Source organism: Stomoxys calcitrans, chromosome 2 (genome assembly GCF_963082655.1).
Source record: "Stomoxys calcitrans chromosome 2, idStoCalc2.1, whole genome shotgun sequence".
NCBI lineage: Eukaryota > Metazoa > Arthropoda > Insecta > Diptera > Muscidae > Stomoxys > Stomoxys calcitrans.
The window spans coordinates 236,519,056-236,540,969 of NC_081553.1; the positions used below are offsets into that span (position 1 = coordinate 236,519,056).

The 21,914-nt window shown below is 38.8% G+C and overlaps 1 protein-coding gene across 6 annotated transcripts; it reads left to right on the forward strand.

Moving 5' to 3' along the window:
* The first annotated feature begins 1,217 nt into the window (after positions 1-1,217).
* On the forward strand, positions 1,218-21,432 carry LOC106081608 (protein mini spindles). 6 transcript variants are annotated; one of them, XM_013243687.2, is made up of 17 exons: positions 1,218-1,513; positions 1,609-1,734; positions 8,662-9,320; positions 9,380-9,564; positions 9,631-9,950; positions 10,014-12,586; positions 12,654-12,891; positions 12,963-13,480; positions 13,629-13,709; positions 18,456-18,890; positions 18,955-19,144; positions 19,215-19,468; positions 19,524-19,854; positions 19,927-20,106; positions 20,162-20,330; positions 20,535-20,803; positions 20,881-21,432. In XM_013243687.2, the coding sequence occupies exons 3-17, from the start codon at positions 8,743-8,745 to the stop codon at positions 20,956-20,958; spliced, it is 6,399 nt and encodes a 2,132-aa protein (XP_013099141.2). In that variant the 5' UTR covers positions 1,218-1,513; positions 1,609-1,734; positions 8,662-8,742; the 3' UTR covers positions 20,959-21,432. The 6 variants fall into 6 exon arrangements, with proteins under 6 accessions (XP_013099141.2, XP_013099144.2, XP_013099146.2 ...); XM_013243690.2 differs by lacking the exon at positions 1,609-1,734; XM_013243692.2 differs by lacking the exon at positions 1,609-1,734 and having other exon boundaries at positions 20,559-20,803.
* Positions 21,433-21,914: the final 482 nt, after the last annotated feature.

Consider the following 21,914-nt stretch of genomic DNA (forward strand, 5'->3'; position numbering starts at 1 on the left):
ATCGACGGTACGCCCCAAGTAATATTGTTTGTGAGACGAAGCGGCGGTACTTACAGACGGAAAAATAATGTCAGACCTTGGTTGGGCGGTGGAACGTTTCTATATTACTTGGCTGGTATTGAGTTGGAACTGGTTACGGATCAAAAGCCTTTTGAAATGATTTTCAAACCGACATCAAAGGTGCCTGCTTGAGTAGTACGATGTGTTCTACGCCTTCGATAGTTCAAATTCAGAATTATTTACCAATCTGGAAAATATAATATTGCCGACTCTTAATACAGGTTGTGTACCAGAGTGTGTTCAATAATCGAGCAAGTGGTTCCATGGGGCATTTCGATTGTCGAAAATAACTAGTGCGATCCACAGGCCCTTACGGGCCTGGACATCGCTGATGTAACATAGAAAAGACATTTTAATACCATCAAACTGGCCGGCTGTTTTCAGTTGTTCGCGTGAGACCACCTTTCTTAATCCACCATGCTGGAATCGTGACCAGCGTGAAGTTAGCGACGTCTACAACTTTCGATAATACAAAAAATTCTAAAATCACAGTGTGACAAAAGGTAATGAAAAATCAAGAAGTACGGAAATGATCAACTTTTTAATATTTTGTATCACCCTGTAATTTTAGAAATTTTGTGTTATCGAAAGTTAGCGACGTCGCTAACTACAAGCTGGTCACTATTCAAGAAAATTCGAAATTCAAATGCACCACTGCGTTTGTATTGAATACCGGTTATTATCGGTAGTTTTGGGCATAATTTTTTTCTACAACTAACAATTTCTAATCGAAATTATAAAATATTGTGGTCCAATATAAAAAAGTGGCTTCACTAATTTAGTTGCTGAACACAATAAAAATAAAAACGCTAATCGCAATAAAAACGTTGTTAAAAATATCCCTGCTGACAAATACGAAACACTTGAATCGTAGTATTAACGGGTTTAGGAGATTATCTCAAATCAAGTGGATTTGGGCTCTGGTGTAAACATGGTTGACAAAATGTCTGCCGGCGGAGGCAAGTCTTCACCCACGCCGCCGTCGGCTGGCGCCAGTTCGGCTCCGTTCTCTGTTTAGAACGGTCATTCCTTCATTCCACTTACTTTCGTGTGAGCGGCCATTCCTCCATCCATTCAAATTCTAAACAAGCAAAAAACAGAGAAAACCATAGTTACCTTCGTATAATCATACCTCCGTCCTTTTTTAGAATGTATCGCGTCTGGTGATGATTTCCAGATATCTTTTGTACTAGGCGAAGTGGCGAACTTACATCGATTATTTTAATAAATTTAAAATCGGCTTGCATGCTCGCATGCATGTGTAATTTGTTAATTGTTGTAAATCGTTAAATGGACTTTCTTATTGCGTTAAAAAGCTAAAAACATCGCTGGCAGATTAAGCGTTAAAGAACCGATACTAGAGAAAAGGTGTGTGTGTCATAATTTTTCACAACTACCAAATCAAGTAGCAAGCAAAAAAAATTGGTGCAAGCAAAAAAAAGAAAAGAAACGGGTAAGTTGAGAATAATTTAAAATAAAAGCAAACTAGCGGCAGGAATGTTTAAAGTGATTTTCTTATTTTGCTGAAAAACAATTTATCTCTGACAGATTAAGCTCTACTCTCGAAACAAAGTAGCGACTATTAGAGAAAAAGTGTCGTGTGGGTGTAAGCACTACATCATAATTTTTCACAACTACAAATCAAGAAGCAAAAAATTAGTGTAAAAACAAACGGTAAGTCGACGTCATTTTGTTTTTCCACAGCCCTTTTTGCATTATTAATATGTTGTGGTTGACCTGATCAGCCAGTATTCACTCAAATACCTCTACATTAAGGTACTATTTTAATATATTTTTTTTAGTAATGATGTATATTTGCGATGGCCTACTAACATTTGTCATAGCCAGCTTTCTAGTGGTGTGGATGCACAAACAAACAAAACAATGCTTTCCTCCTTTTCCGTTAAATTTTGATACTTGTGTTTGTGTTGAACCCCATGAGAGTCGCAGAGCGTAGTTGTTATTACTCAACATGACTAATTAAATGTTTTTTTTTCTTGGGTTTGCATTAAGGATTAAGAGAGCGTGCGAAAAGAGCAAATGGTCTGCATTGTTTTGTTACATGGTAAACACACAGTTTTGTAAAGCATTTTTTTTGCAGAATTTGGGAAAATGCCTAACTAGGTCCAACAAAATTTTGCAATTTTTCATCTTATCTATCTCCTTAGACACCGTCGGTACGCCGATCGGAATTTTCATGATTGAGTTTCATGAGTATTGGCCCGCGTTTGAGGTTCTTTCCAATTGGAATGCAATTTGCAGCTGCCGAAGATTTATTTCCATTGTTGCTTTACAAATACCTTCATACACATATTTCTATATCGACAGCACATGGCCGTTGAAAAGGGCAGGTCCGTTGCAATACGTTGTAATATGTATTTCAATAGCTTTGCAACGCCATTCTTCCTTAGATGGCTGAATAAATTAGCATTGTTCCTTGATTTAGGTATACAGCGAGTAAAAAGTGCAGCTCAATGTATACCTCTGTAAATTTTGGAAAAAAAAATCCAACCACACTAATACTAAAAGCTGTCTCGTTGCAAAGAAAACTGTTGCCCAAATTATCAAGCTGCTGATGACTTTTCAGCTAAGGCCAACCGCTACCATTGCGACAGCACGGAAGTAGACAGTGGCAAATTGTAGACATAACAAATTGCAACGACGTACTCCAGTCGGCTGACACCGTCTCCTGACAATAACGCTACACAATGGCCCATATTATGGTAGGAGTGCCAAAATCCCTACCATGACACGATCACCATGCACCCAACATCAAACGTTTTGTAATGAAGCGATTAGTAAGGAAGAAAAGTTTGTTTACTTGAAAAAATAATGAAATAGCAAGACATGAATAGAAGCAAAGCGAAGTATTCAGCAATCATAATAAAGGTAATCTTGTAACGGATACAATTCGACGATACCATCGAACAAATCCCTGATGACGGTATTGAGTGTTTATCGCTCTGCCATAATAAGATCTACATAAATCGATGGCTTAATATAAAAAGGACCTAACTCGATTTTTTGTTACTTGACAGGAGAAGGGAAAAACCATAAGAAGCCATTTATTAGACATAATTGAGTTAGGCCCATTTTCTTTAAGCCATAGATATGTATTGCCAATAAATATATAGGTTAGGTTAGAGGAGCTGTCTATTATTAAAAAAGACTCACTTAGGCAATTTTAATCCATTATGATACCACAGACAGATTCCTATGTAAATTGAACCCACGCCCCCCGCACTCGTAATCTGAGTATGCAAACAACTAGGCTACCGGAGCGAACTGTTAAAACGATAAGACTCATAAATAAAAAGAAATTCCTTACTTATTCTCTTTAAAGAAGCATCTTCGACTTCATTGTACACAATCAATTGAAGATGAAACTTTTATTACTAAAAGGAAGTTGCTTAGCTTTGTCAATAGAAATTTGTTGTTGTTGTACAATAATTGTGTCTTAATTCTTTAGTTGCTGCATAGACATCATATTCGACTTTTTCAAATAATGAGGGCTGATCGAATTAGGCTAAAAAAAACCACAAACTTTTCCATATTTAATATACACAGGCAAAATTGCAATAAAAATTTCTTTAAGCACAAAATATTAATGAAATCATCACCAAAGTCAACATTTTAAGAAATCTTCTCCAAAGACAAAATTAAACTCATATTTTCCTTAAACGCAAATTTTAATAAAATTTTTTTGCAAATTTCTCAAAGGACAAAATTTCAATGGAATTTTGAATGAGGGCTAACTTTCAAAATGGTAGGCAAAAAAATTCTAAAAATTAATTCATATTGCCATTTAGAATTTTTTCCGGAACTTATTCTATTATTATAAAGAGCTAATATAGTTCTGGCAAATAACTTCTGGCCTTTTTACCGAGATGGTAAAAACCCGACTATACACAATATTCAGCAAAAAACGTACCCCGTTTGCCAATATCGACCAGATGACCTCAATAATTATGTCACCTTCAAAGTAAAAAATTGTCGTCAAAACGTAAAGAGACTAAATGCCAAAATGGTCATGCGTGGGCTATCGGGCTCGAATCCCTAAAGAAAAAAATTAAATTAAATTTATTCCAAACTCAAATTTTTAATAAAATTTTCTTTAATGACAACATTTCATTTTGTTAATATTCATTATTCTTAATTTGGCGCGGGTTTAGGTCGTCTCAAAATTATTTTTCATAAGGACACACATATTTTTCATAAGGAAAACATATATTTCTAAAAACAAATTTTCAATGAAATTTTTCTGCCTTATTGACAAAACTTAATGAAGCCTTCAAATAAGTTTATTCGACAGTTAAAGGAAAAATGTCATATAAATCTATTTCAAATATTTGTGAATACCGGCCAAAATGTTGCTCAGGCCTGGGACCCTTTGAAATTAATTTTTCGGAAAGAAACATTTCAAGCAGTTTCTATAAAATCTTTGCAAAGACAACATTGTCGTCTAAAGACAAATATCAATAAAATATTTTTTAAAAAACAACAATTTGGTAAAGTTTCTTTAAAGACAGAATTGCAATTTAATTTTTCAAAAGATAAAATTTTTGAGATTGTTTTTAAAAAAATCACTAAAATTTAGCTCTGACTTTAAGACCAAGTGTCAACGTCGGACAGTGGGATATAATGCCAAATTACAATACAAACAATCAAATCCAAAAAAATTTTAAGAAAAGATAACGACTGGAGATATTTTAATAATTCTTATTGAATATTATATATAAACCTATCCTTAAGAAATCCAAAATTAATTTTGCCCGAAATGTTTCACAAAAATTACCCAAAATAGCCATTTTGGACTATTTTTGTGTAGTATTTAATTCCTGATTAATTTTTATGAAAGCTTTAATGAATTGTTAATTTTGTAGTGTTTTAGTCATATATAGTCTAACGACTTGACTAATAAATGAGCAAATTAAAAATTAAAAAAAAATCGGCATTTTTTAGTGAATTTGTTAGGAACGCTACAAATGTTGTTTGTTGCAAAAATTTGTTTGCATGGATACGTTTTTACAATTTTTTAATAAAAAACTGCCTATATATTGCACCCGTTTAAATGGACATATCTTATAGAAAATTTATTTAAAACGCATCTTCAATATGTCCTCTTTACAATAGGAGAAGAAAAAGTTCAGACACTTTCTCATATTTGATTTCCAAACTGTATAATTTTTTAACTGATTTGTCGGATATTGACGAATTCTGCAGCAAAGTATTTGTAAATTTTGTCACCAATTAAAAATCATGCATCAAAATGATATATTAGACTTAAATGTCTTCATTAATCGCCAGTCTTTTTCTTTTTTAGCACTATCCAGCAAAAAAAGAATTTTTGGAAATCGGACTACAAATATAGATAAATATTTGATAACTTAGTGCATTTGTTTGTAACAGAAGGAAAAGAGATAAACCCATTAATAAAATATACCAATCGACTCAGAATCACTCTCAGATTCGATACAGCTATGTCCGTCTGTCCATGTTAATTTGTGTACAAACTACAGTTAGCATTTTTCATCCGATTGTCTTCATATTTGTTACATACTGTTTTTTTTTTGGCGTAGAGACGAACCCTATTGAAAATGAAAAAAATTGGTTCAGATTTGGATATGGCTTCTATATATATGTTTGTCCGATTTGCAGTAATAATGCAATAAAATTCTTTCGACTGTCGATATTATTGTTTAGTTTCATAGAAATCGGTTCAGATTTAGGAATAGCTCTCATATATATATCGCTCGATTTTCACTACCAAAGCCACTGTCAGCTCATGACCAGTCTTCTCAAAATTTTGTACATCGCTTTCCTCGACGGGTTCCACAATGTCTGTGGAGTTTGGACGAAATCGGTTCAGATTAAGATATAGCTTGATTATTCGATTTTGAGAAATATTGCAATAAAGTGCTCATTTGTTAACTGATTCTCTTGAAATTTAGCAGGAAGAATTTTCTAATGACTCTCGAAATTATTTGTGATTTCATAGAAATCGCTGCAGATTTAGATATAGCTGCCATATATGTATATCGCCCGATTTTCACTTCTAGAGCCACTGCAAGTGGATTTATTGTCCAATCTCGCCAACATTTTATACAGCGCTTTCCTCGAAAACTACTACAATATCTAAGAAGTTTGCTCGAAATCGGTTCAAATTAAGATATAGCTCGAATATATATGTTCGTTCGATTTTGAGAAATATTGCAATAAAGTTTCCATTTGTTAATCGATTCTCTCGAAATTATTTGTGAATTTCATAGAAACCGGTCCATATATGTATATCGCCCGATTTCTAGAGCCACTGCAAGCGCATCTAAGAAGTTTGGTCAAAATCGGTTCAGATTTAGATGTAGCTCCCATATATATGTTTGGCAAATTTTGGGTAATTTGCAAGAATTTTGTCATTTGTCATCCATAGTTATTACAGTTTGAACATATGTGCTCGAAATTTCATAGGTCGGGGCCAAGGTCCATTAACATAGGTCAGAACTAGATATAGCTCCCATTTTGTATTTATAGGGTAGGTATTTTAAAGTCAGCACCGCCCGACTTTTGTCTGGTTTGAAATGCCAATTTTGCACATAATCTCGGTAACACTTTAGCTTCAACCATTTAAAATGTCAAAGAGTTATCTCTATCAGTTCTCAAATGGCATATTTTTTTACTAGTTATACACTCCACCATAGGATGGGGGTATACTATTTTCGTCATTCATTTTGTAACACCTCGAAATATGCGTTTAAGACCCCATAAAATATATATATTCTTGATCGTCATGACATTTTAAGTCGTTCTAGCAATGTCCGTCCGTCCCTCTGCCCGTCCGTCTGTCCGTCTGAGTAAAGCTAGGCGCTTGAAATTTTGAACAAATTCTTTGTATTAGTATAGGTTGGTTGGGATTGTAAATGGACCAAATCGGTCCATGTTTTGATGTAGCTGCCATATAAACCGATCTTGGTTCTTGACTTCTTGAGTGTCTAGAGGGCGCAATTCTCGCCCGATTTGACTGAAATTTTGCGAGTGGTGTTTTAGTATCACTTTCAACAACTGTGCTAAGTATCGGTTCCGATCTCCCGAGTTTGTTTCTTGAGCCCCTACAAGGCGCAATTCTTATCCAAATGGACTAAAATATTACACAATGACTTCTACAATGTTCAACATTTAATATATTTATGGTCCGAATCGGACTATAACTTGATATAGCTCCAATAGCATAACAGTTCTTATTCATTATTCTTTGAGATACCGCGCAAAGAACTCGACAAATGCTATATCCATGGTAGAGGGTATAAAAGATTCGGCCCGGCCGAACTTAGCACTCTCTTACTTTTTTTTTTTTTCGATTCTATCCCGCTGTGCACCGATGGGCGAGTTTCTGCACCCTTAGCGATCACATTTTTCAATAAAAAATGTGGAGTATCTTTACCAATTTCACAGTAACAGAAGAATTGTGGCAATTTTTGGATTTTGAAAAAAATATGGGTGGATAGAGAAGTTTTAACATGGAAGGACAAATATAGCCAGCGTTAGGGGACAACTACCGGCGAAAATTTTTCTGATGTTCACGCCGGGATTTGAACCCATGCTTTCAGCGTCATAGGCGGACATGCTAACGGCTCACTATTAAGGTAGATCTCGTCAGTTCCCGGTTGCTACCCACATAAATTTCATGTAGTTGTACTAACGTCAAACGTCTATACCGCACAGACCTCCGCAGAATCGGCTGTCATGAGATTGAACATCAATGTTTGACTTTTGCGGCAACTTTCATACGTGCCATATGCAGGACAAGGAGTGCTGTAGTGCACTTATGTTTATTTAATTGGTTTTGCAACTAATTTGGAATTTATTAAATGTGGGTTTGAGTTTAGGCTATAAAAATAAAATCATTTAAAAACCGCATGTGCTTATAAAGCACCAACAAATTATTGCAGCTCTTTCTCACAACTTGTGATTATCGGAAAATGTTTGGGAAATCAATAAAAGTGAGAAAAGAAATTGCAACAACATTGACCTAACCATCTTTTTCTTTTCGCACACTACTGCAATTTCATACAAGTCGAGATGATATTATAGAAGAAGAAAAAATGAAGAAATTGTGTGGAACAGCAAGGACTATTTTTAAGTTGGTTGAAGAAGACGCAGAATCATGCCAAGTTTAAAAATAAACCAAATTCTCAGTAGATAAATGGTGCTGATTTTGTTGTTAATGGTGGTGGTGATGATGATGATGATGATGATGATGATGATGACTGTGACGATGACAAAGCTAAATAAAAGACACACACTCCACATAGAAGGCGAGTTTGAAGACCATTATTGATTACTTGCAACTTGACTGAATAGGGGGATATAACGTTTTCCGGAATTTAATGAAGCATTCGGTTGGGCTGTGACTTTTGGTGCGATTCGTCAATTTGGTTTATGCTTGAGTGCGTTTCGAATTTGGTCTTGGTTTTTATGATTTTTTAATTTTAATTTTGACGTAATGCACGGCCACACATGAGCCACATTTCCATACCGGTGGCAAACGATTTGAACATCATTTTAGAATTCCCAGGCATTGAAATGGCAAATTTTGTTTCATTTTAGAGAAAACGTTGCGAAAAGTGAATTTGTGCGGCACATAAGTTTTGGTTTTGGCCATCGGACCAGCAGAACTCGGACAACGACATGGCAGAGGACACAGAGTACAAAAAGCTTCCGGTTGATGAGCGTTGCGTTCACAAACTATGGAAGGCTCGTGTGGATGGCTATGAGGAGGCAGCAAAGATATTTCGTGAAATCGACGATGAAAAGTCCCCAGAATGGATGAAGTTCCTGGGTCTAATTAAGAAAATGGTTGTCGACTCGAATGCCATGGCCCAGGAGAAAGGTCTTGAGGCTGCCCTAATTTTTGTAGAAAATTGCGGACATGCTGGTAAAACGGTTGGAGATGTTATGTCTGGCATAGTCCAGAAGTGTATAGCCGCTCCCAAAACAAAAACGAAAGATCTTTCAGTGCAGGTCACACTTATGTACATTGAGATTGAAAAGCACGAGGCAGTTCTAGAGGAACTCATTAAGGGAATGGAGCACAAGAATCCCAAAATCATAGCAGCTTGTGTTGCGGCCACAACATTAGCCTTGAAAGAATTCGGCAGTAAGGTGGTGAGCGTAAAGCCGCTCATAAAGAAACTGGCTCCCCTAATGAGCGATCGCGACAAGAGTGTTCGAGATGAAGGAAAACAGTTGGCCATTGAAATTTACAGGTTTGTTGTAACTCATATCGAAAAAAGATTCATTCCGCCTAATTTGGCTTTTTTTTCAGATGGATTGGTGCGGCAATGAAACAACAAATATCAACTCTTCCTCAAGTCACTATCAAGGAATTAGAAGATGAGTTCGATAAGCTCAAAGGCGAAAAGGCTGAGCCTACACGCTATCTAAAGTCACAGCAGGAAAAGCAACAGCAAATATCCGCGGCTGCTGCTGAAAATGAGGATAATGGCAATGGTAAGTTTTCATGATGTTTTATTGAGACTTATCTCCTTAACCGCTTGCTCCTCCCAATCAATGCAGATGATGACGGCGATGCTGGAGGTGAAGAAATCGATCCCATGGATCTGATCGATCCTGTTGATATCCTTTCAAAAATGCCCAAAGACTTCTATGACAAGTTGGAGGAGAAAAAATGGACACTGCGAAAAGAATCCCTAGAAGCTTTAGAGAAACTACTCACAGATAATCCCAAATTGGAGAGCGGCGATTATGGGTCCGTAGTTACGGCCTTAAAGAAGGTTATCACCAAGGATTCGAATGTGGTACTGGTAGCAATGGCCGTCAAGTGTCTGGCCATGCTGGCCAAGGGTCTGGGCAAGCGCTTCTCCCCATATGCAATGGTAAGTTTATTGCTTTTCTCTCTTAGTGCACAGATTGCTTCATGATGTATGGTTTGTGAGCAGGCCTGTATTCCGTCGCTGCTGGAGAAATTTAAGGAAAAGAAATCAAATGTCGTTTTGGCCTTACGCGAAGCTATGGACGCTATATATCCGTCAACAAATCTGGAAGCCATGCAGGAGCACATCGTAGAATCGTTGGGCAATAAAAACCCCAGTGTGAAATCGGAAACAGCATCTTTCCTAGCCAGAGCCTTTTCTCGCACGCAACCTGCAGCGATAAACAAAAAGCTATTGAAGGTCTTAGTTGCTACGTTAATAAAAACTTTGAATGAATCGGATCCCACAGTTCGCGATTGCTCAGCAGAAGCCATTGGGACTCTATTGAAATTGATGGGTGAGAAACAAGTGGGACCTTTCCTGGTGGATGTTGATGCATTGAAAATGGCCAAAATTAAGGAATGCCAAGATAAAGCAGAAATCAAAATTAAAGTTGCCGGCGCAAAGAAAGAAAGACCCTCCACGGCTCCCACATCGGCCCCTTCCAGTAGAGCAGCTTCGGCAACAGCCCCAAAGGGAGGTTCAAATGAGCCCAAGCCAGTTAGTCGACCCGCAACTGCTGGCGCCAAAAAGGTCGTGGCGAAAAAGACTGGCGCAATCGCGGGTGGTGGTGGCGGTGGTGGAGGCGCTCCCTTATCAAAGAGTGCCAGCACTGCAAAAGTGTTGGCCACAGAGCGCGAAATGGCACCCGAAGAAGTTCAGGGAAAGGCCGAAGAGCTTTTACCACCCAACATACTTTCGGGACTAGTGGACTCTAATTGGAAGAATCGATTGGCTGCAGTAGAAAGTCTGCTGCAGCAAATTGGCGATTTCGATCCAAAAACACCTGGATTGTCACAGGTTTTGGTGAGGACTATTAGCGGCCGTAAACCTGGCTTGAAGGAAATGAACTTTCAGGTTTTGAAATTCAAATTGGACATAATAAGAACGATAGCAGAGACATGTCCCATCACCGCCACCACAATCGATGTTGTGGTAAATGAAATAACCGAAAAATTGGCAGACGTCAAGAATGGTCCGACTGCTGCTGACGTTCTCACGGCCTTTGCGGAAGCCACCAAGCTTGAATACGTTGTGGGCAAAGTGCTTTCCTTCGCCTTCGAGCAAAAATCTCCCAAAGTTCAGTCAGAAGCAATAAACTGGGTCAATAAGGCAATTTTAGAGTTTGGCTTCCAAATTCAACCAAAACTCTTGATAGAAGATGTGCGGAAAGCAGTGCAAAGTACCAACCCAACAGTTAGGACCGCAGCCATTGGTTTAGTGGGCACCATGTCCATGTACATGGGCAATGCCTTGATGATGTTTTTCGATAGCGAAAAACCTGCGCTTCGATCACAAATACAAGTAGAGTTTGACAAAAACGTGGGCGAAAAACCCCCCAAACCCATCAGAGGGGTCAAGAAGGCTGGCGGTGCTTCGGCAGCTTCCGCCGATGTAGGCGGCGATACGGACGGAGCAGCCGATGAAGAGGAGGAACAGGAACAAATGAATTTGGCGGATTTACTTCCAAGAGTTGACATTTCTACGCAAATAACTGAGGCTTTGCTGAAAGAGATGTCCGATAAAGACTGGAAGACTCGAAATGAAGGTCTCAACAGACTGCAGACGATTATAAGTGAAGCACGTCTGATTAAGCCAACAATCGGAGACTTGGCGCCAGCTTTGGCATTACGCTTGTTAGACTCAAATGCTAAGATCGCACAGACGGCACTGGCTATTTGCGAACAGTTAGCCAACGCCATGGGATCTGGGTGTAAGAATCACGTGAGGGTTCTATTCCCCGGTTTCTTGCATGCTTTGGGAGACAGCAAAAGTTTTGTTCGAGCAGCTGCTTTGAATTGCATTAACTGCTTTGGCGAAAAGGGTGGTTACAAGGAGTTCTTTGAAAATGAAATGATTGCTGATGCCCTGAAATCCGGGTCTCCCGTCTTGAAGTCCGATCTGTGGGCTTGGCTGGCAGAGAGACTACCACAGATGCCGCCCAAAAGCATATCCAAGGACGAGTTGACATCAATGATCCCGCATTTGTACGCCCACATTTGCGATCGCAATGCAGATGTTCGCAAAAATGCAAACGAAGCTGTTTTGGGTGTTATGATCCACTTGGGATTTGAGGTAATGGTTAAGGCATTGGACAAACAGAAACCGGCGTCCAAGAAAGACATACAAGCCGCATTGGATAAGGCCAGACCGAATTTACCGATTAAACCCTTGCCAAAAGGTAAACAACAGGCACCCATTATTGAGGAGACCAAGAAAACCGTCCGCGGTGGTGGAGGTGGAGCTGGGGGAAGCGCTGCTGCCGGATCACAAAAGGCGGCAGCTAATAAAACTTCAGCTGCTGCCAAGGGCGCCAATACATCCTCATCGCGCAAGAAGGAGGAAGACGTCGACACTTCTCCACTACTCGCTGTAAACAACACCAAAAATCAACGACTAATTGATGAGCAAAAAATGAGAGTTCTGAAGTGGACATTCACTACACCTAGAGAGGAATTCATCGATTTGTTGCGCGAACAGATGACAACGGCTAATGTCAACAAGGGGTTAATGGCCAATATGTTTCACGATGACTTTAGGTGGGTGCATTCGACAGTAGAGTGTTTGAAGAGAGCGAGAGAGAGTTTAATTGTATCCCTTATTTAGATACCATTTGAAGGTTATTGAATCGTTGATGGAGGATTTGCCCCAAAACCCGAAAGCCCTTATTTGCAATTTAGACTTGATTCTGAAATGGCTTTCGCTGCGCTTCTATGATACCAACCCTTCTGTCCTCATTAAGGGCCTGGAGTATTTGCAGCAAGTGTTTGAGACATTAGTCGAGCATGAATATGTTTTGGCAGAGAATGAAGGTAGTTCATTCGTACCACATCTATTGTTGAAGGTAATTATGACAGATGAGACCGCATTTGCATATTTCCCACAGCCCCATTTCTAAATTTCTCCCTCTTACAGCTTGGCGATCCCAAGGATGCTGTCCGAAACGGAGTGCGCTCTTTGCTGAGACAAATAATTTTGGTCTACCCCTATGCTAAAGTGTTTGTCTACGTTATGGATGGTCTGAAGTCCAAGAACGCTCGCCAACGCACAGAATGCCTGGATGAGTTGGGATATTTGATTGAAAACTACACCTTAACGGTGTGCCAACCGTCGCAGCAAGCGGCCCTTAAAGAAATAGCAAGGCACATATCGGATCGAGACAACAGTGTGCGCAATGCCGCCTTGAATTGTGTGGTACAAGCCTACTTCCAAGCTGGGGAGAAGGTCTACAAACTTATTGGGCAAATGAACGACAAGGATCTGTCCATGTTGGACGAGCGCATCAAGCGGGCCAAAAAGCCTCAACGAAAAGCTCCCGAAGCCAACGTCAGTGCTAAATCGAGCCCAGTTGTACAACAGGACAGTATTGAAATTGAGGATCCTTCTCCGAATGGCTGTGACGAGTTGCCGCCACCAGAGGAGCACAATCAGAGGTATGTCCTCGACACTTATCATGCAAACTCCTTTCACTCATAAAGAACAACTCTTTGTCGCGTTGTAATTTGTAAATAATACCTTATCTGCTCGCATTTACTTGGCCAACTATGTTTACTCAAACTTTTTACCATTTTTTTGCTTTAGTTCTGATTATGAAGCGAATGATGCTAATAATTGCTCGTTGGAAGAAAAAGATGTGCGCGCGACATCGCTCATACGACAAGCGTAAATTTCATTATTGTTTTCAGTTTGTGCTACTTGTTTTTGTCCGTCCTTCTTCCTCTATATCTGTACTACTCTCCATTGTATTCATAGTTTGTAGTAACTTGGTTTCGTTTTTTTCTTGTTACGCTTTGCTTCGTTTGTTTCCAACCCATTGCTGGACCGCATATACCGCAAACATTTATTAACCACCTCTCTACCTACATACATTTGCCAGATATATACTAAGATAATGTTGCTGCCGCTGCCTCAGTGCAAGAATGATCGTAGCGCTCAAAATAGAGATGGTCTACAAAATGCATGACTAAGGCTCTAAACTATAACCCCTACGCGCCTATAACCCCCCTATGTTGACCACACAAATACGAATCTACCTCGAATGCATTAAGCTATGTACCATTATACCATTCCAACCAAAGTACCACCTCTCCAACCAAAGATCGCATTCGTTCGACTCAAATGAGGCACAGCTACCAATTGTCGCACCACAATTATTATTTGATATAAAAAGAAATAAAACAAGTAAGAATAGCTTAGTCGGGTTAACCGACTACTTTTGTACGTTCCCACACTGAATTTTGGGGACATTTCTATGGTAGGTATACGATAACAATTTTAGGGTCGTAATCTGGGGGTGGAAAACTCTATGTATTAGGCCAGAAGAACAAAACCACAAAGGGTTAACTGTTCTCATCTCTTTTTTAGGGCCCTTTTCACATGGCCTAAAAAGAAGAAGAAGGGTCCCCATGTTTCGCCGTATATCAGAGATTTATCCGAATTTTTGTTGTTTGTACCTTAATAAAAACCCAAAAACAATAATCGCATTTAGAATTTGGTGTCAAATACGTAGGGGGTACGCCCCTCCCCAAAAAACGGTCATAGAGACCGGTCGGTATAACATGGGACTTTAACGAAGTGTATTTGCGAGTAGAGTACGAGTCGAATGTACAAAATTAGGGGTCATATGTAAGTGGTGCCGCACCATCCCCATAAATGCCCGAAACCTTTCAATTCAATCTTATAATGTGCCATAAAGTCTATATGCCAGTTTTGTGTTGTTTTAGAATTTTAACGGGCCCTCTGGCACTTGGCCCCAAATTTTTATATTAGATTTGTACTCTACTCTTACGAGTAAAATTGTTTGAAATTTATCAACTGTGAGTCATGCATTTCATAGATTTGGGCATGTCACAACATCACACTCTCCAATGGAAATGTCAGATAACATTTAGTGTTGCCTGGGCCAGAAATATTCATAGCAGCCCTCGTATGAGGTAATTCGGCCCAAGATTTATATATAAATCTATTCGAATATGGATATAGCTTCCAAATACATATAGGAGGCCACCGTGGCGCAGAGGTTAGCAAGTGCAAAATTTGCATACACATACCTTATACCGATAGTACACCTAGTGAAGTCAAAATCTAATCAGATATCCTTATCAAATTCCATAAATACCGTCCATTCGATATGTTAAACTATTTAGTCCATTAACGCCTGACCCCCCTCCCTTGTTCGATTTTGGTGAAATTTTATTTACAGCAATTATTGGGTTGCCCAAAAAGTAATTGCGGATTTTTTAAAAGAAAGTAAATGCATTTTTAATAAAGCTTAGAATGAACTTTAATCAAATATACTTTTTTTACACTTTTTTTCTAAAGCAAGCTAAAAGTAACAGCTGATATCTTACAGAAGAAAGAATGCAATTACAGAGTCACAAGCTGTGAAAAAATTTGTCAACGCCGACTATATGAAAAATCCGCAATTACTTTTTGGGCAACCCAATATATTGATTTCTCTATGCTGCTGCAAAAAAATATTTTCTGTATAGTTTATGACCACTGATAATAATTGCGCCCTTTAGAGGCTCAAGAAGTCTAGATCCCTGATCGGTTTTTATGGCAGCTATATCAGTTTATGAACCGATTTACACCATACTTAGCACAGTTGTTGAAAGTCATAACGAAACATGTCATGCAAAATTTCAGCGAAATCGGATAGCATTTGCGCACTCTAAAGGCTCAAGCATTTTAGGACCCCAGATCGGTTCATATGACAGCTATATAAGGTTATGGGCCGATTTCACCCATACTTGGCACAGTTGTTGGAAGCCATAACAAAACACTTCATGCAAAATTTCAGCCAAATCGAATAAGAATGACGCCCTCTATTGGCTCAAGAATTCAAGACCCCAGATCGGTTTATATGGCAACTATATCAGGTAATGGACAGATTTGAACCATATTTGACACAGTTGTTGGAAATCATGAAGAAAAACGTCACGCAAAATTTCAGCCAAATAGGATAGAAATCGCGCCCTCTAGAGGCTCAAGAAGTCCAGACCTCAGATCGGTTTATATGACAGCTGTATAACGTTATGGACCGATTTCAACCATACCTAGCACAGTTGTTGGAAATCATAACAAAACTCCTCATGCAAAGTTTCAGCTAAATCGGATAAAAATTGCGCCCGATAGTGGCTCAAGAAGTCATGATCCAAGATCGGTTTTTATAGCAGCTATATCAAAATATGGTCCATTTTCGGACGGACGGACGGAATGGCTAAATCAACTTAAAATGTCATGACGATCAAGAATATACATTCTTCATGGGGTCTAAGACGAATATTTCGAGGGGTTACAAACAGAATGACGAAATTATTGGGTTGCCCAAAAAGTATTTTTTCTAATAGTCGGCGTTGACAAATTTTTTTACAGCTTGTGACTCTGTAATTGCATTCTTTCTTCTGTCAGTTATCAGCTGTTACTTTTAGCTTGCTTTAGAAAAAAGTGTAAAAAAAGTATATTTGACTAAAGTTCATTTTAAGTTTTATTAAAAATGCATTTACTTTCTTTTAAAAAATCCGCAATTACTTTTTGGGCAACCCAATAGTATACCTCATCCTATGGTTTGATTGGAACAAATTCCAATCAAAACAGTTTGGCCATTTTTTTTTTTTTTTTTTGGGAAATTTACTTAATTTTGGGTTCAAATATTCGAAATTTGGGGACAAGGTATCGAAAAATACTGGTAACAATGCTCTCGACGTTCCACTGCTTCCAAGACCAGAGTATGATGGCAACTGAAAGAAGCGGGAAACAAACTTGGGTACTTCCTAATCCAGATGTGCTCCCTTTTACCTCAAATATGCAAGTTTCTCTGAAGCATCCAGCATAGGTCTTGTTTTATTCTAGCGCTGGATAGGCAAGCCGTGGAGGACAAACAGAGAACACAAGAAGTTTTTTTATCTGACACGAGGTGGCAACACCGTTAGATTTATCCACTTAGGTTTATAAATAGTTGGTTGAAACTATACTCTGCCATTCACAATAGACATATTGTGGACCACATCCATTTGTGAATAACATCATGACATGGAGACAAATGTAATACTGATGCAGAATTTTTTGTACTGCATCATACTAAACAAAGCAGATATATAGTGGCAGTAGGGTACTGCTTTGTTAGTTATCATCGCTGAATAGGCTGTTGTTATGTTCAGGCGTTCGGCACGAAAGGCGAGCATGCTAACTTTCTTTTTAAAGTATCAGAGAGGCCTTATTGGCTTTATATTACATATTTGGTTAATAAATGAAATGAAATGAAATGAACTGTCTGTCTACCTGTAATTTTAATTGGAGTTTTTTACAATGAGCCACCATGAGATATTTGAAGTCCTAATAGACATTATTTCTCATTTCAAATTTTCTTTGCCTGTTGGGGTGAATATCATTAAATTTCACAATTTTTGTTTGTTTCTCTTTCGAGACGAGATCAATGATCGAAAATTTTTTTCTCAAATGGAAAGGGAAACCCAGAGATCGCAAAACACACCGTCTTCGGTTAGAAGAGTTTTCAACCATATTAGGTGTGATGGCTTCAAAGGCCGTATGTTGCATTTGTATGGTATTTTTTTTTTGCGAAAACGCCTCTGTGATACAAAGACCCCATTAACCACGCTCGACAGCCCTGTCTGTTGGCTGTATTTTTCCCAAAGCATGTGTTCGTGGAATGGCAGATTTTTTGTCTGCAACAATTACACTACTCCCATGGTGATACATGATTTAGTGCATCTGTTGGAAGTTATATTGATGGCTTCGAACGCTAGACAACGGCAACGGCTCTCGCTGTTGCTCCGTGTGACCAGGTTCGAATCCCAGCTGGGCTCTGCCGATTTTTTTTTTAATTTAAATTTTTTTCTCGCTTTGACGATTATGAACTAAATCTTACCTTGAATGGCCTTTGTTTTCTGGTTATTCCTGTTGGAGGAGAATCCCCTGTCTGTGATCAATTATTTTGAAAAACAAAAAGGAAACTTTTATTTGTAGTCCAAAAATTACAAACACTCCATAAACAGTTTGTAATAATCAAACAGGTGCTTGCTTTTCTATGCCTTTGTGCTACCATATTTTGAGCAAATTTGGATTTTTCAGAGCTACGACGATGTCCTAGAGTACGTAAAATATAAGCAAATATATGAAGCGTTTGGCATGGTGTGGTTTTGTTCGTTCAGAAATTCATTCATTTGCGTAGTGCTAGTAACATAAGCGTCGTGATGTCCTGATTCATATATGTATTGCCGAAATGTATAATGTTTATATATAGTCCAAGCATAATTGTTGGTATATTTCTTGCATATCGTTGTATTGCGTTTGTGGTTATCGTTGTTGTTGTTGTGGCATACTCTTTTTTACGCGCGATTTTAATCTCTCTAGGACTTTTTTGTTTCGTGTATTTTGTGTCTTTAGGACATTTGATCAGCCCGTCTCAACGCCAATGGTTAATTTGCAACAACATCACATACAAATGCAACCAAAGACAACGGGGCCATTTGGCTTGGATCCAAATAAAATAGCCGAAATTGAAGAGAACTGGGTTCGAGTCGATCAGATTGAACGAGTGGTGGTGCCAAACGTAGACATATCGCTGCTCTTTGAACCCATTAAAGTACTGCCGACAAAGGATGGTATTAAATATCCCCAGGAGAAATTCGATCAGTTGTTGTCGCGTTCGCGCTACATGCAACAAACCCATACCACACCTCCCCCGCCTTCGGCAATGGGCAGTGGAGGTGGCGGCATTATGGCTAATAATGTTTCACCCTATATGAGTCCCCAGCAACAGCAACAACAATTTAATGCCGCCCTCTACCAGCAACAGTCCTTTGGAAATAATTCGACCAAGTGCGTTGGAATTGTTTTTTTTTCTTGTAATACAACGTCTTAAAATTTTACCATTATCTTGCAGTTTGGCCGATGTTCTGCCAAAGCATGATCCACATTTGATAAAAATTATTAAGGCCACTAGCAGCACAGACACTCTGAAGGCGAGGGCAGCGATCAATGAACTCAACGAGATCATAGATTCTCCCGAAAAGCAAGCAGTTTTACGTGACTATGAGGAGATCTTCATACAAAATGTGCTGGCACAACTAAAGGTATACTCAGCGTCCAAAGTGTGGGTGCGTGTGTGTGCGTGAGGAAAATGTTAACATATTTATTTTTCAGAATCTTTCCCAAATTCCTATCTCAGAGTCGCTGGTTGTTTACCAACCTTTGCTATCGATTCTGTACTCATTCTTCCTCTCCAAAACCTTGGGCAAGACTTTGAGTGTGGCTTGTATCAAAAATCTTATGTCAGTCCTGCTGCATTTGCTGGCTGATCAGAAACTAAACACGGGCGATGACGGTCAATACAATAAAGTCATCAATGGGATTTGTGTTAAAGTGCTGGATAAGTCCAACTTTACAAATATGAACTGGTAGGTGGGGATCGGTGTGAGATCACGCAATTTTGTTAACTCTTTCCTCTTGCAGTGCTTTAATTCGTTTGCTGCGCGAAACATGTCCAGAGGCTGGCCTTCCCAAGTTCACGGATCTCTTGATGAAATGTATATGGCGCAATGTCAAAACATTGCCCGAACGTAGCAATGAGCTTAACTATGATGCCGTTATGTTGGAGGTACATGAATTTATGTTAGCTTTACCCAGTTCCTGGTGGCAAACGAGGCCCTCAGACACGCCCTTGCGAACCGTTAAAACAATCATACACAATATGGCTAAGGTAAAGGGCAATGCCATCCTGCAACATCTAAATCAAATACCAACACACTCGGAACTACATGCGTATCTAATTAAAATCCTCAAGGTATTGTATCGAAACTTTTAAGCACTTCCGATGTTTTGTGATTATAATAACAAGACTCCTTACTACTTGTAGAACCTGCAAAAGGAAGGGAATCTGCCAAGTTCCTCACCCCAACGTTCGATATCTTCCAAAGACTTATTGGCCAAACAGCGTATTTCCAACCAGGCTCACGAGACCATGTCCCAGATATTCAAGCTCATATCCGATAAAGAGACAAAGCAACAAGGACTGCAGAAATTATATGAGTTTAAGGTGAGCTGCTGCGAAATGCATGTTTGACATTTACCATGAACATTTCTTCTTTTAGTCCAAGAATCCAGACATCGATGTGTCGGCGTTCCTTAAAGGAGCCAGTCCAAGCTTCCAAAAATACATTGAAGAAGGCTTAGCCGAAATCCAGCGTAGCACAGGCAATGTAGGCGATGTCAATCCAGCGCAATGCAATCTTGCATCGCAATCAAATGACAATCGTTTAGGTAAGAATGGCAAATGCCTCACTCCCACCAACTGCCTTCAACTGACTCTTTCTGTTTGTACTTATGTTTATGATATGTTGACACGCAATTCCTATCTGTAATTCAACACTAAATGAAAACACTACACTTTCCACTACACACGCAAACGCACACAAACACACATGGCGCATATGAAACAACCTTTGATATGGTTTTTAAATAAAGCTCCTCGGTCTTCGTATCTCACAGAGCCCAACTATCAAAATCAACAATGTCCCGCAATTAGCGATAGCACCGGCGCTAAACCTGATCCCGACTTTTGGATGGATAGACTGAATCATTTGAGAGCAAAGGCTAACCTGGCCCCTCATCGAAATCCCGATGGTAGTCTCGTCAGCAACTCCCATTTCCCAATGATGGACAATAAAGTGATGGATGAAAATCTCAGCTTGAATTCCATGAATGCCCAAAAGGTATCTGTTATACGAAGAGATGTAAGTCCACACACACGCACACACATTGATTTTGGAAATATCTGAACTCATGTTATGTTTTTGCCTTTGCCCTTTAGAAACCGGAAATGTCACCAAATCGCTTGCAACACATACAGGCCAAACTGGCCCAAATAAAGAAGGAAAGCCACACCTAGATCCATCCATCCATAGATATAACCGTATATGGCTTATGACACATCTACACATATATTGAGTATACTTCAATTTTGCTCTTACTAAACAAACGTTGAAAAAAAGAAAAATTCCACACGTTCCGAATTGGTCTCTCCATAAGATGATGGGTGGCACAGACACACCCTTTTATTGCAAAATCGCACACTTCTATTTTGGACAAAAAGCCTTTGCGCTCCTCTCTTCTGTTCTTAGTGCACATAGTTTTGCAAGTGTATAGCTCAGAAGGAGTAAAACAAAGTACTTTTGTCAAGCCAATTTACTCCTTGAATCCAATACTCATGGTCGTCGTCATCATTCTTATCATTGGAAGTAAATTGGAACAACAACAATAGCTATAGAAACTCACACACACACACACACACACACAACACAACTTCATTGTTATCCATCATTAGCCATGCATTACATATTAAAACCCCCTGCCCCCGAACGTATGCGACCGCGTTTTTATCACAATCGAAAGCTTATTGGTAGAGCCGATCTATGCTGATCTGATCTGAGCCCAGCATCAATCAAGAAACAAACAAGAAATGGAAGAATAACAAAATAAATACAAAGAAAGCATATTTTCTTACTGATGATTACAGCTGTAGTTTAGATACATATAAATCTTTAAATATGATTTGCTTACAAAATTTTTGCCTTGTTATTTAGCAAATCAGCTCTTAGCTCATTTTGTTTTTTTGTTTGTTTTGTTTCTTCTTGTTCCTCATTAAATTGTTACTTATACAACAACCAATAAATACGAGTTTCCAAACTATCACAAGTGTCAACGATGAAAAGGAAACGCAAACAAAGCAAAGTAAGAAATGCAAAAAAAAAAAAGTTCCAAACTCTACTTCCTTAAAAAGCTCTCTCTTAAGTATTGGGAGGAAATTTCTCTTTAGGCTGCCTCAAAATGCGTTGTGTTCCCAAA